The 15,451-nt window shown below is 43.6% G+C and overlaps 1 protein-coding gene across 1 annotated transcript in view; it reads right to left on the bottom strand.

Moving 5' to 3' along the window:
• The window catches only part of znf385c (zinc finger protein 385C), a 74,665-nt gene that overhangs the window by 13,305 nt on the left and 45,909 nt on the right, over positions 1-15,451 (bottom strand). The window contains exons 2-3 of the mRNA XM_070923335.1: positions 6,894-7,036; positions 1,555-1,665 (exon numbers count right to left, since the gene is read on the bottom strand). Of these exons, the coding sequence (XP_070779436.1) occupies positions 1,555-1,665; positions 6,894-7,036 (254 nt within the window). The remainder of the gene's footprint in view (positions 1-1,554; positions 1,666-6,893; positions 7,037-15,451) is intronic.

The following is a 15,451-nucleotide window of genomic DNA, read 5'->3' as shown; positions in this document are numbered from 1 at the left end:
TTGGACAGAGCCAGGCGAGCTGTTAACCCCAGTTTTCAGTCTTTGTGCTACGCTAGGCTAACCGGCAGCTGACTCCACTTTCATATTCATTTATTTTTATTTATTTATTGATATTCTCATCTAACACTCGGCAAGAAAGTGGATACATGTATTTCCCAGAATTACAAAAATATCATTAGGGCACTGATATGTGTGGTCAAAATGTTGTTCTTTTGCACATGTAACCACACCCAGCAGTGATGTCACAGTGCACTGAAACACATGGAGTACACCTCTACATCACTGCAGCTAGTGAGAAGTTGAACCACTGGAGGTGGCAAAAACAAGACTTTTAGCTGGTGTTAAGTTGCTCTTGAAGGTCAATTTGTGCTATACTGAGAAGAAGAGAAAGCTTCCTTATTTCCCCTTTGAGCATTACGCATAAGGATAACGCGGTATAATATCTGAGCAAACTCTGAGGAGGGTGCATGGAAGTGTTAGGAAAGTATTCATGCTCTCAGAGAGACAGATAAAGCTACAGTCAGACCTGACACTCCTCTTTAAGTCGGTGTGCAGAGGCAGGGAATGGGATTTGCTCTAGTGTGTGAGGAGCACGTCTGAGTCTCCTCTCCCCCCCTCAGCTCCCTGTCTCCTGTGTCTCAGCCCTTCTTTGAAGACGGAGTCAAAAAAAAGTGTGTGCCTGTGTGTGTGTATTTTATGGTGCCCAGACATGAGATGTCTTAAGGCTTTCTGGACTATTATCTTTGTATTTGTTTATGTGAATTTGCATGAAATGTCACGGGATGTTTGCTTGTGTGTCTGTGTGAGTGTATGTGTGTCCAAGTGTACAGTATGTATGTGTGTGTGTGTTTGTGTGTGTGTGTGTGTGTGTGTGTGTGTGTGTGTGTGTGTGTGTGTGTGCTAGAGGTGGCAGTAATGGGAGAAATGGAACGAGGAGCTGAGAATGCTGCTTCCTGCTGGGGCTGCTGATTGTTTCTGCTCTTTGCTGATAAACGGCGGCTCTCCCTGCTGTCTAATCCCTCATACCAAAACAACAGACAGACACATACAGATTTTACTGAAAAGAAAACCAAACAAACTTTTATACACAATACAATATACACATAACTAGAAAAAAACTAAATGACTAACTTTTGATTTAAATGTACACAAATGGTGCAGAAAGCGGTCCACTTTGCATAAGCAAACAGAGATACACACATTTGCTTATTCACACACACACACACACACACACACACACACACACACACACACACACACACACACACACATACAGTAAACACATTGAGTCAGTGGAGATGATAAGAGCTGAGGTAATTGAGGAACAGCCACATTTTCAAAAAACAACATTCAAGAATATAGCAGAAGCACAAAACAAAGAGATGTTGTTCTCTGAGGCTAGACTCACTTTTTGGTAGCGATTGCTTTTATGTGGTAAATTTCAGTCTGGCATGTCGCCTCTCTCTCTCTCTCTCTCTCTGTCTCTTATTGTCCCACAACTTCTCCATTTTTCTCATAAACACAGAGGCATAAAGCCAGTAAAACATTTCTTACCGTTGAGTTAAAGCGCAGGTGGCAAATGTTGCAGGAGATAATCTGTTTCTTCTTGAGGGGCTGAGGGACACCAAATGTGTGGTTGATCACTGCCTTCTGGACGGGGTCCATCTGAGACACAGAAAGAAAAGACCAGTACAAACAACATTAGTTCTATAAGATCTTATTTTCTCATATGAGAAGTTTCTGTGCAGCAGAACAACGTCACCTCAGAGGTGAGGTGACGTTGCCAAGATTCAATCTATTTCCAGCAGCAACAGCAGAACGTAATGGAGAAATCGTTTCAGTTATTAGTGACGAATGCCATATTTTGGTGTCAGTCCCTCAGAATTAGAGAGTAAGGGCATCTTTTACGAATAAACATTTGCTGAGAAATCTACTGAAAAGAGAGACAACCAATTCCTTGTTGGGGATGAAAGTTGGCTAGCTAAAACTAATGCAGTCTAATGCAACAGTCCTGCAATATGAAGGTTGAAATGTTCAGGTTGTTGAAACTGTTTTAGAGACCCCCCTGTATGTAACCAGAGGGCCTGAATGCTCCTCACATGTTAATCATCGTGAGTCAAGATAAAAAAAAATACAATAAATCTAAGAACAAAAAACACAAGCAGGGAGTGTCCAACTGTGATAGCTGAGCAGGTTTACGGCATAAATCTGGAACAAATGATAACTTCACTCAGTGATTTGAGGTTGGGTGACCCTGTGATGTGAGGAGAATATCTAAAATTCTCCCTGCAAGGACAGCGTGTGATACTCAGAGCTTTGTGCATGACTTTTCCAACATGAATGGCTTCATTTTGTTACGTTTTAACAGCAGAAGTGCATGAGAGTCACATTGACATGCTTCTTATGATGCACAGGATAAGGAGACAAAAGGCCGCCACAGCAGAGGCCTACTTCATACATTTCATTAAACTCTACTACATGCCAACGAATTACTGTGTTTCAGATGACTTCAGCTGAGTTTGTACATCGACGCTCCAACAAAAGATTGTTTCAGACTCTTCTTGACACCACAGATGATATCAACCTTATTCAATCTAAGACGTTTTTTCTTTTTCAAAATGTTATGATTTATACAAATACAAATTCAAGGCAACTTTGGCCCCCATTATCATGCAAACCTGATGGGTCACTTAGGAAATAATGTGTTCTGCTGTTATTACAGCAATCAAATATTTTTCTTTTTCAATCTTTGAAAACATTTATTGACAATGTCAAGTCCACTCACACAGGTGTTTCCACTTATTTGTCTAATTAGATGTCTTCTCTGGACAGTGGGGGTGAGCACACAATGTGCTTGATTGACATCTTCCTCCGTCTTTAGTTAAGGTGGGATAACTTACATTTGAATCATTCCTATTAGTATGTTGAGATTGGTGACCTCATGTAATCTGTAGCATCGCTCCACCCAACTTCACCAGCAGGTCAAGTGTGGGTGTGCAGAGACACATCATTACTTAAGATAAATCTCTTTATATGTCAATCCCAGTGATAAGAACAGTTTTTTGCATACAACTACTTTTCATACTATACCAATCTTCACTTCTGTAGTAATGTTTTTCCTGGTAATTATCATAGGTAATTGTGATACTTTATTTCTTTATCTAATTATTTTTTACCTGCTTCCTCTTTTTTTTAAACTTTCTGTTTCTGAGGCAATGAGGGTAGCATTTTTATGTCTAGCAACATAATTTAGGTTTTCTCACATGACAGCCTACTGTCAGTATTGTTTACTGTATCTGTGCTGTTGTAACAGTTCCTCTTTCTACTTCATTAAACTCATTGATTGCACCTGTTCCTGGTATATTTTAGTGTCCTGAAACCATGACTCTGTAAGCACTGATGAAAGTCTGGGGGAAATGTTTGCTATTGCTTTTAATGTCACTTTACTGTGCACCTGAGTACTTTTTTGTTATGCAATAAAGTTGGATGGGAAACTATTTTGATTTCAGATATGTGTCTTTCTGTGGCTGTTTGCTCTTAATTGCCTACACAGAAGAGACAGGACACATTCTGCTGGAGTGGAATTGCTTTTGTGTGTCAGAAATTAACGCATTGCATAGTAAAGTAATCACAGGGCTGCCCCTGCTCTCACAGGGTGGAGTATATTAATGGAAGTCCCCCACCCTCTCACCACTCAAAACCCTATTTAATTTAACATCCAGACCTCAAGAATGGGGCCGAGCCCTCTGCTGTATTCAGAGAGGTGGGGCAGGATGCACAGTGCCCAGGATCGAAACACTAACAATATTGAAAATATGGCTCCTAAAATTGTTATTGCTGACATAGAAATGAAAAGGAAGTTGAAGAAAGTCAGTTACGCACATCTAGCAGAGCCATTACACTGCTTCTGGTGATCAATGGGTGAAATCTGACGCTCAACTATAAATCAAAACCCACGCCATAGGTACCTATGGGGGGCTCAAGGGGTTAACCCCTCGCATTGACTATAAATCCGGCTTTAGTCTTTATTCTGTGGGAGCCTCGACTGTATTGCCCTGTTGTTACAAGCCTCACTACAGCTCCTATTTTAATGCAGTTAGAGTTCATTGTAATATCAGAAATGTGACTGTCTGAGGCATTATGAATCATTGCAGCCCACGGGGAAATGTTTCTGGAGGGGGTTTTAGGCAGACTAATTCAGTTTTAACTGTCTGTGAAAAGACTGCAGAGTCCCCAGAACGGCATACTATAAACAGCAGAATGAAAGCCGAGGCTTCATTAGAAGCTCTGCATGCCACGATGACAGCTGATTTCATTGCGGCACCCTTCAGCATGGTATCACATATAACAATCACCTTGGATCTCTCCCCAGGCTGGCACGGGGCCTGGCCCAGTCCATTCCTCTGCTCTCATGGGAGATGGGACTCAGGACGGCTGGGCAGAGCGCTGTCCTCACACTGAGTTAGACCGCTCACTGAACCCACACCGGTGGCTGTGCTGACAGCCTCAGCTGCCCAAAGATCAAGGAGTGTTGCTGTATTGATGGCAGCAAGGATGGCACACTGCCTTGCTTTCTTTCTGATACACAAGCCTGAACAACATCAGATCCCTCTGTACCACATAAAAGAGCTATGCCATGTCCAAGGCAGCTGCCTCCTCTGCAAGAATGGAGTCTGTTTACTACGGATTCCTCAAGGCCAGGTGTGAGAGGGAATATAAACACACCTGACACTGAAACCTCCACGCTGGATATCTCTCCCTCAGGGCTATCTTTGCCTCTGTTGCTTTATTTTGGCCTCTTCTACATGACTCAAAGCTACCTCTGGGAGTCTTTACCTTGACCAGCCGAAGCCTGACCATGGAAACCTAGCTCTCCCACTCCTGCTGCCCTCTGTCCCACCTAAGCAGGGCAGGCTGCACACAGCTATTTGTTTTAGGAACTGAAGAATGGGCCCATTGTCTGTCTGCAGCCATCCTGAACCGAATGCTATAAATGCGACTTTTGTCCAAGCCCTCCGTCCTCCCCCGCCATCCTGGTGCAGACAGAACTTATCCTGCGCCGGGCAGCTGAGTCCATGATGGGGTTTCAGGGTAGGTAGAGAGAAAGAGACACACAGAGAGACGAGGAGAGGGTGAGGAGGGGGAGGATGTAAGAAGGGACACCAGGGGAACCGGAGGATATTTAGTTTTGGAGACAGGTGCATTCATCTTCCCCCCTGCACACGTCCGGGACAACGTGTGCCTTATCAGGGCTCAGAGAACCTGGGGCTCCCAGTTGAATGGACTTTGTGATTAATGCCACAGCTGCGCTGTCAGACTGTGTGTTATGGAGGGTAATCATCTCCTCCCGGGACTGAAGCGACACTGATTTGATGTTATTTCCACAGTTATCATAATTTCTGCATTCTGGTTGTGGTAGATTTCACGTCCCACTGCGAGTTGTATTCTATTTAACAAGTTCTGACCGAATATCATTGCAACTCTGTAAATATGATTTTCACTAGCTTGCTGCATTCATTAATAATCTACTGCCGTTTTCTTCTACAATAACTGTTACTGATATGACTACTTTTATTTTTTCTAATAAGGAAGCATAATGCCTAAAAATAATTTGTGGGTTGCCACAAATAATCTTTGTCAGACTACATGAAGGCTTGAGCAGAGCTGCGAGGCACAGACTTTGGTTTGAGAATAGTAACAGCAATTTTCCCATTGAAACATAAGCATAACACAGACAAAACACTGACCAGAGACCTGCCCTGCTGCCTCCACCACTAATATAAATACATGAGGGTGTTAGAAGAATGAATGTTTTTCATGCTGCCTTTGCTGCTAGGCATGCTCAATCCTCCACAGAGCAGTATAAGCGACCCCACGACCCAAAGCAGTGGGCGGCAGAACAAATGAATAAACTGCACTTTTCAGGACTGACTGGAGACGCCCTACTTACACACATCCACATTATACAGCACATGTTTATGTATCATTCACCCCCTCACACGTCCTTCACTGTAAGAACCAGCTAGCCAGATGTCTGTGTGGCCCTACATCTCTCTCTGTCTCTCATCTTTTTTTTCGCTTGGTTTGAAAAGGTGCAAATGCATGTTCTGTCTTTGCACACAAAGTTTCATTTACAGACCACAGAACTGGAGATGGTTTCACAGCATGCGATGAGGGAAATGAGCACACACCTTCATGCACACACACACACAGCGTAAAACTAGGATCAAAGAAATTACAAGTGCCTACACACATACACACACAAAACGACAATGGGTAGAGCGCTGGTAAGTAAAGGATCAAAGATACAAGCTTTTAATTCCAGGCACTGAGGTGAGGTAAGCATCAGAGCTCCAAAACCCAACAGTTTGATGCTGACGTTCGAAACAAAGTAATAAGGGTCTCATCTGTAGAGATGCTGATACTGAGGTGACAACAGCAATGCTGAGAGGTGAAACCCTGCTTGAATAAAGATTAGCACCAGCATGTGGATCACAGCCCTGACCCATAAAATTAAGGTTGTTACTGCCCCAGAGTACAAAATGATGTTAATATGTGTGTTGGGGGTTGCCATGTTCTTCAATCAATACCACTGATTGAGTGATAGTTTGCTAACCGCTTTCACTCCCCTCAACACATATTTAGCCTAACACCTTGCATTTTCAAAGAGTGTGCAAGATGAGACGAGACAAAGTGATAAAAGACATTTATTTCTTGAATTCAAACACATGATATTTCTGATGGATCTAATTCTGTATTATTTGCAGGCTATCTTGGGCTCTGCTAGAGACCTACACTGTTGTTGAAAGTCCTTATTTATAAAAGCCATAGATTCATTGGTTCCACTCAATATGCCTGTTTATCTAAATGCTATCAGGTGCCATTGCACTCACCGCATTAAAGTTAGGGAAGAGGCTGAGGGGAGAGGATCCATTGAGTCTGAAGGGCAGGAGGTGTTTGAGGTCGAGTTGAGGCTGCAGAGGCCGTCCAGGGACAGGGAGGGAAGCCAGAAGGGGGCTGCCCTGGGCTGACGTACCTGGACAACACAAAGAGATAGATGTTAGATGTTAAGAAACAACGGGAAACGGTAACATGAGGGACATTTCAGTCCCAGTGTGATTGTAGAAGTGGAACTGCACTGATGGCTTCCGAAAGGTCAGGCGCAGCGCTCAGAGGAGGGCTGACTTTGATTTATTTGACACCAGAGGCGCCGTTACACCTCCATCTGACTCCAAACACACATTGTACAACTCAAATGTGTGTGTACGAGTGTGTGAGTGGGCATGTGGTTGTATCTGGGACAGTGTGTGCAAGTAAGTGTGTGTTTCTGTTTTTATGCAGACGATAGAAGGTGTAAGAAGGTGTACATGTGTGTTTTGGGGAGACTTAATGCTTCAATCACCCCAACTGCCCGGACTGATCCCCCAAGGACACGCACCTGCCCTCATGTACAGACACACACACACTCAAACACATCATTTAATTACTGATTTATTGGCTGAGGAAAGGTGCCTGTGCGAGGGGGAGATATCGGATTTCAAATGGACCAGGGATGAAGAGATTTCTAATTTTCCGCCTGGCTGCATTTCAGTGGGCCGGTGTGCTCACCGGTGCACAGGCACTTATCCCAGCACCAGGATCAATCATTGATGTCAGCTGCGGGTCACCGTCGCCGCCTCAAAGTATGCCTATCATGTGAGCCCTAGTGAAACACACACACATACACGGTGAGGCGGCTGTACTCGTGTGAGATAACACACACACCACAGACAAAAAACAGCAATAACTGACCTTGAAATAATACCAGCGGCGTTGAAATAGAAAAGATTGGGCAAAAAACAACTCATTCTCAAGGTGGAGAGGGAGTGCCAGATTTCAGAGGGTCAGATGGTGGATTAGAAAAAGAGAAAGGTCAAACACTGGTGTCAGTGAAATATGATAATATATTCATAGCTGGGAGGGCATAGTGTATGGTACTACTCTGTTTGTTACAGAGCATCATATCATTGAAAGAAATTACTTTAACATTTCACAGAGTTTTAGAAATGTTGAACATCAAATTACCTATTGTGAAATTCTGAAATTCAAATAAAGACAAACAAAATTGAAGAACTGCGTTTTGCTCAAGTCACATGGTCAAGTAATGTACCACATCGTGAGCTAAAACTGTGGATTATGTTCAATGACAATGTTTTTTCATTCATTATTAGCTTAATTAACTAAAACAACCAACAAACTAAAACTAAAACTTGTTACGGTTATGAAATGATCACAGTCATGGTGAAGAGAAGCCAACATTAATTACAGGTGTGTGACAGGACGCAAACCGCCGCCTCCAGCATGAAAACCAAGCGCACCATGCACCCATCCACCATCTCATCCTTATTATTTGCCTCGTTACAAAAAGGACACACTTCTTGGACAAAGGGTGATGATACTGCTGTGTGGCCCGTGTGTCGTACAGTACGGAGTGATAGACGGGGGAATCTGTCAGTAGTCTGGCCCATGTCTTTCTGCGGCTTGGCAGGATTGGTAGCCATGACGCGGGGTGTGTGTGGTTGGTGGGTGGGGGTGCTGAAAGACTGAAGCTCTGAGCATATGCTCCTCAGTGCTGGGCTCAGGCATGCCTTTGCCAACTGTGGGCTCTCCTCTGCTGTCTGTCTGACACCCAGAGAGATGCAGCAAAGGACGGACGAAGCCTACAAACACGTGGGCAGCGGCCAGCGGGGGATCGCTCACACACACAACACACATTCACACAGAAAATGAGGAGAAGCTGAGTCTTCTCTTGGCAGGGCTATCAGAGGAAAAAGCTGGGCTTGCAGGGAGGACAGTTATCAGCTGATAGTGCTTCCCCACCTCTCTGTGACTCCCTAGGCAGCTTATTAAATCAGGGGCTGGCTGTTTGCCTCTTTGGATGATAACACTGCCACGCAGGCCCAGCTCGAATCCAGGCATGTACAACAGCGAGCAAAGCAGTGTGTGTGCGCTCGGCTCGCATGTTCAAGACGAGTATTGCAGGCACACACACAGAATTGCCTACAAATAGCTCCCAGGGTGAGGAGGAAGTCAATATAAAAACAGTCACCAGATGCACACACACACACACACACAAAATCAAAGGTATAATGTTTTTGTGTGATCCTCCTGTAGGAGTAAACTTTAATGCAAAGCAACATACATTTTTGAGTGTTCAAGCACATTTCTTTTCTGTGTGTGTGTGTGTTTGTGTGTGTGTGTGTGTGTGTGTGTGAGCAAGGAGGAAGGCTGGTTAATTTCAGCCTGCAGCCCCTGATAACCTCCTTCTATCACACTGCGTCATTTTCCACTCATTTAATGTTGTGTGTTATGTATGTGTTTATATGCGTTTGTGGTTTTGTGCACATATGTTCTTTCTGTCCAGAGTCATGTCTGCGTCAAGGCTCAGATTTATTTATGCCTCACTTGCGGTCCGAAGTCCAGACAACCACTGGCAGTTGAGGCAAGGCCTGAAACCAAATGTCCAGCCTCTTTCTCTCTCTCCCAGATGACTTTGCTAACGGATCTGACTGTCTCCGCCAGTCTTTCCCCAGGCAGGCCTCCTCCTCCTCCAACCATCACAACAACGCATTCCTCCCTCTCATGACTCACTGGGCTTGGTTACACAACAACCGCCGTCACATCGCATCTCCTCGGATGTGTGTATGTTTGTGTGGTGCACCCAGGCTGTGGAATTCAAACATCGATTTTTCAATTATTTTCTACTTGCTCATCTGAGAAAATAATGGATTCCAATACACACAAGCAAACACGCTGAGCCTTCCCTTCTCATTCCTCTTCCACTATCACAGAATTAGCCGTTCAACCCTTTAGTCCTTTTACTGTAATTCTCTTGTCATCACTCCAGTGCTCCCTTAGGTTTCTGACAAATTGCCTTTTCTCACATCTAAATACCCCCACCCCGCCCCTGTGCTCTGCATGTCCCTGCAAACTGCTGCTGAGCGGCACAGGAAGGAGAAACGGAGAGGGTCGGGGAGGAGAGAAAACTGCCTTTTTATTTGTGGCCCAGTGTAATTATGTGGGATAGATGCTGGCACAGCAGGGTCTTAGAGTTGGGTGAGTGGATCTCCACCTTCTTTTGCCTTCCTTTGTCTAGTCTCTAAAAGACAGCTCACGATTTCACTTCTGATGAACTTGCTTAAAACAGGTGACATTTCCAGACTGACAGCATCAGTCATTCATAGTTGATCAAGTGCCCAAAAACGTTCAAGTGACAAAGCCCTCTAGTGGCCACAGTCATAGATGGGAGCAAAGGAGGAAGTCAGGTGATGTTATCATAAAGCAACAAAGTCCATCGTTCCCTCACCTTAACCTTGTGTTTATTATTGTCACCATGATGATAAAGGTCCCGTAACCTCAATGAAGTAGTAATTTTAACCCAAACCATGATCTTTCCCTAAACCTTGGTTGTTTGTGCTTATTGTGCCTAAACCTAACAAAGCCTCTCCTCAACCTAATGCACCTTTCTTTGGGCTCTGGTCTTTGCTTCCAACTTTGGAAAAATATGTCTTTTCTAGAAATTTTAGAAGAAGTTTTAAAATGTTCCCATAAAAAATGTCAGGGATCATGTTCCATCTTATTTTCATTTTTCAACACCTTGTTTCAATAGTAGTTCACTGATTGGCTCCAAATATAAGTGGAGTGTTTTCAGAATTACAGTTTGCAGCACAAAACGGAGCTAGCAAGATGTATCATAGCCTTTGGAGGCTTGTTGTTCTTGGTCTAGGGTCTACACACCAGTGTGGCCAAACTCTCTTTGCCGTCATTCCTAGCCCACAGAGACAGAAAACACAAGGACACTGCAGCCTACTGCTGCTGGCAATGCACCCTTGTGGACCCCAGAGGACACTCGTGACTTTGACGATGCTGCGCGTATAAAAAGGCAAAAGGCTGCTTGTTGAGGTAAAATAAGGTACAAGACGACTCCTGCTGCTAAATCCTTCAACAACCACAATAGAGACAGGAAAGTCAGTGAAAGAATGACTTTCATTATGCAGTTTCCTATACAGCCTGGCGGAAAAGAAAACATGATGAAATTCTTTGTATAAGAACATTTTAAAATGTACACCAGAGATGGAGTTGGCTTTGTCACTGGTTTTGTGTTTCTTTTAGCTGTAGAGAAGATTGACTGTGGGATCACTGGGGTAAGAGCTATTGTCTTTGTTGATTTCTGCAGAATTTAAGGGCATTATGCACCACATCTCCGCTGCTCAGCTGTGACTGCCTGCTGGGTAACAGTTGGACTGTCAGTTAGACCTTTGCCATCAAGCCTCTGATCTGATTATCCAGCTGCGATAATGAATATCTACACATCTAGACTTGAATGTGTTGATCTGGAATTTGCAAGGGAAATTGCTGATCAGTGAAATGATGAGCACTAAGTGCAGGCCCAATATGAACATAATTACTCTGCACCATGTGGATGATTCTTTTGTCAGTTGTCAAGTACACATAATAACCTCTTTTTGATGATGTGTAGCACAGTCCTCATATGGCAGTACCAAATGTGCATACAGTCTAGTCCTGACACGCACACTCAGAGTCATAACACGATGTTGCTCATTGTGCATCTGCCACACTGTTGCCACACTGTTTCACCATCCCCCAGCCACCCCGCAAACTTCCCAGAGGCCGCTGCCCTGCCTGATGGGACTGGATCTGACAGGGCAGGAAGAGCCGGCAACTACAACGCTCCACATAAATATAGAACTGGAGCTTTTTAGTTACAACAACCAACCAATAGAGCCTTTTTTTTCGACCGAGGTAGGAAATAACCCAAGACATGCTATGCATACAAATGGCTGCCTGTGCCTGGAAATTGTAAATTGGCCTCATGCTGTATTAGAGACTCACGGCCATTTGAGGGCATGAAATGACATTGCACTGCCTCTGGATGTCCAAATGTACTCCACTGAGAGACAGAGAGAGAGAGAGAGAGACAAAGAGGGAGAGAAGAGTGACTCTTAACAGCCAATTAGCTTCCTCTTGATCAGGAGGTGGTGTGAGGGCCACCGTGGGAACCATTATAGCATGGACGGAGAGCATTAACCACAATCAGTTTTAATTAAAGACTGACGGTTTTTATTCTTCTTCATCCCCAGCCATTCCTCCCTCACTTCTGTTCTCCACTCCTCCTTCAAGTATGATGATAATCTGCAAACCTGAGTTTAAGATAGGATGTTACTGGACTGATTAGATGAAACAGTGCAGACGTGATGAAAGAACTTCAATTAGCCCTCAATTAAGCCAATTTGATTAGTTCAGTTGCATGAAACAGGCGCGATTCTCTACAGCTGCAGATATGATCTCATTGTGATGCATACAGCATTATTCTAAATATGAGACACACACCTGGAAAGTGGCCAAATAAATGCATGATTCTAGCTGCTTTTGCTTTCAAATTGACCTTTTTTTAACTTTTATTCCTGCAAGCCACTCTCCTGTTGCAGTAGAGAAAGGTACTAAACTATTCTCAATGGCATGCAATTTAAAATTTTTACAAAGAAGCCTTTCATTTTCCCCTCCTCTCTGTCTCGCATTTCCTCACCTTACCTTGAAGCCTTTAAAGTTGTTTATTTGAATTATATTTTTGCTCTTTTTTCTGGGTCACTCGGCATGTCGTGCTGGCTGCACTGCGACTGTATATTGTGTACTGGAGTGTGTAAGTTGATGACTGCGTGTGCTGCACATGACAGTTTCTATTCCAATGTGTGTGCAGCAGGCAGACACAGTTTATGCGGTAAATATGTGCGAGGAATATTGGAGCACAACAGAGCTCCAACTTTACCCTGTTTGATGTCTGAATAGTGTCAGTTTGTCCTCTCCAGTTTGTGTGTCCACGTGAACAGAGAAGAGCAGCAGCAGAGATCCAAAAATCTACGTGATAAAAACATTGGCTGAGATATTTCCAGCAGAGATACTGGAGTCCATCTCTAATAAGGTTGTGAAGATTTTCCTTATGAGGATTATATTTAATCTCAGTGCTGTTACTTCCTTCCTGCGATCCTATTTTAAGCTAATCTTCTCTTAAAAGAATCTCTCATATGTACTTCTGCCTTCCTTTCTCCCTCTTTTCCCTGGATTGCAGGAGGTGGCAGACTGCTCCATGTGGCCTGATTATATGCAAGGCTAAGCACAGTTTGACCCACCACTGAAAATAGAGCACTCTCAGGAAGGGAGATGACTTCATAACTTTTCTATCACATGCAATTCTAGAGGAATACAGACACTGTGTCCGTCGAGTTTACCTCTCTGTCAACCCCAAAACCTCACCTAGACTCAGCCAGACATCTGCACTCCTGCTGGCTCCGGTAAAGTACATCATGAATGAGAGGATGAACACAAAATGAGAAGAAGTATGAAGTGAGATAAGAGATTTATAAGCAGATTTAGACCTCAGGCAGCTCCATCACAGTGCAGATAAAGGTACAGAGAGGCTAATCTACAGCCAATAAATAAAATATGACCTGACATTGAAGTTTAAATAAAATCAATATACAGCCTTTGGCTTCAGCAGTGAGGCTGCCTCATCAGAGGAAGATATCAACCTTTGCCTGTGTTACTGGCACTGACAAATAACAAGATTAGGGCTCAAATTCAATTATGAGAACTACTGTACGAGAGAGGTGAGGGCAACATGACTGAAATTACTGTAATTTCATCTGTAATTTGTCTCTTTTCTTACTATTATAATGCTACAATGCTTTTTTGACATGAAATGATGAATATTTTAAGGTTGCTAGTTTTTAGCAGACTTGAATTCCTAAATTTGAAATGTATGTCTCAAGATACGACGACTTCGGCAGTCTGTTTGGGTCTACGGTGTTCGGCTCAGTAGTGAGTCGTGGCAGTCCAGCGGTGGTAACAGGACCTCGTGGAGTTGCTTCTTCTCCTGGGGAGTGTCTATAATGAGTTCTGTCAGGCAAGCAGCGAGCAGTGCGTTGCTACCGAACCCAACCTGAGCAGAGGCAAGGCCCATCTGTCAAGCAGAGACGATAAGCCTGGAGCCATCCAGAAACAAATTGCTCAGCTTCCCCACTGTGAAGCCCTAAGCGGCAGCCGGATACGGGCTGGCAACATAGATGCTACTGATTCCTGATGCTATGCAGGAAAAAAGAGGCGGAGAAGGGAAATATCAAACACATTCATCTATGCAGATGGTGCCGATGGCCAGCCATTGCTCTGCAGCAGCAGCAGCTGTACACAGAACTTCCACGAGACGATAAACAGCAAAGAAAGAAAAAAAATCTGAAAAGAAATTATTTTTGTTCAAGCCTTAGGGTGAGCAGCTTTAATAAGTCACCCACACTTTTCCTAATCTCCTCCCTTTGCTTTACAAAGATAATGACAGCTGTCGGACCTTTCCCTCGAGGTAAAAACAAACTGAACTTTTATAACAGACTAACACTGTCATATTTTACCTTTGATCATTTCCCACATCTTCATCACACAGTTTAAACATCTGTCTGAGAGAGTTAACGCTGCCCTCGTCTCCATTTTCATTATCTTAACTTGCACTACCATCTTGAAGTCGCATGTCAAAAAACAAATATAAACTAATTCAAAGCTGTGCCAAGCCCACACATATGCAAGAACCCAGATCTAGGAATTCTGCAGGATTGACAGGAACTCGGATGAGGTTCATTTCCTCAGCAAATTGAGTCATTTGTGGAAGTGGCATTAAGTGCGACATCGTTTTTTACATGAATAAATATCAGGCTGGTCAACCAAGCGTCACACAGCCATCATGCCAACTGTGACAAGTCATTATAAATTCATTAGATATGGCGGGCGAGCCGGGCTGGTTGGATCCTCAAGGAAGAAGGATGTGGTGTACAGGAGAAACTAAGCATAAGACAGAGGTTGCTTTCTAATTTTAACTCCTCAGCTGATGAGAGGAGCAAGAGATGAAACACTCAGAGAGAGACAGACATAAAGGTGGTTATGAGGCTGTGACGAATGTGAAATGAAAATGAATTTGTAGCTGTGCTGAACGCAGTGCAACAATCCTCTCCTGAATTTCTCATCAGAGATGAACAGTGTCTCACAGCACGCACACACACACACACACACACACACACACACACACACACACACACACACACACACAGAAGGAAAGCTCTTTACAATTAATGATTCATTTACACAGCTGCAACCCTTCTCTGAGATTCTTAGGTGTCGCAGGCGAGAAACTTCCCTTTATTTATATAAACGACACTAGCAAACTGCTTGCAGAGAGAATTGTACTGTACATTACTTGTGTATTATTACATCCATTGTTATGCATAAGAGCTCCAGCTAAGCACGTTGTATTTGCAGTGAGCCAGTAAATTGCATTCCTGAGCAGATTTTTTTTCTTGCCATCAAATGGCCTGCTGATCATCTCCTCCAATTCCACCTGAATTTGTTTTTC

The sequence above is a fragment of the Enoplosus armatus genome, chromosome 17 (genome assembly GCF_043641665.1).
Source record: "Enoplosus armatus isolate fEnoArm2 chromosome 17, fEnoArm2.hap1, whole genome shotgun sequence".
NCBI classification, from domain to species: domain Eukaryota; kingdom Metazoa; phylum Chordata; class Actinopteri; order Centrarchiformes; family Enoplosidae; genus Enoplosus; species Enoplosus armatus.
This window is presented reverse-complemented; position numbering and strand designations above follow the sequence as displayed.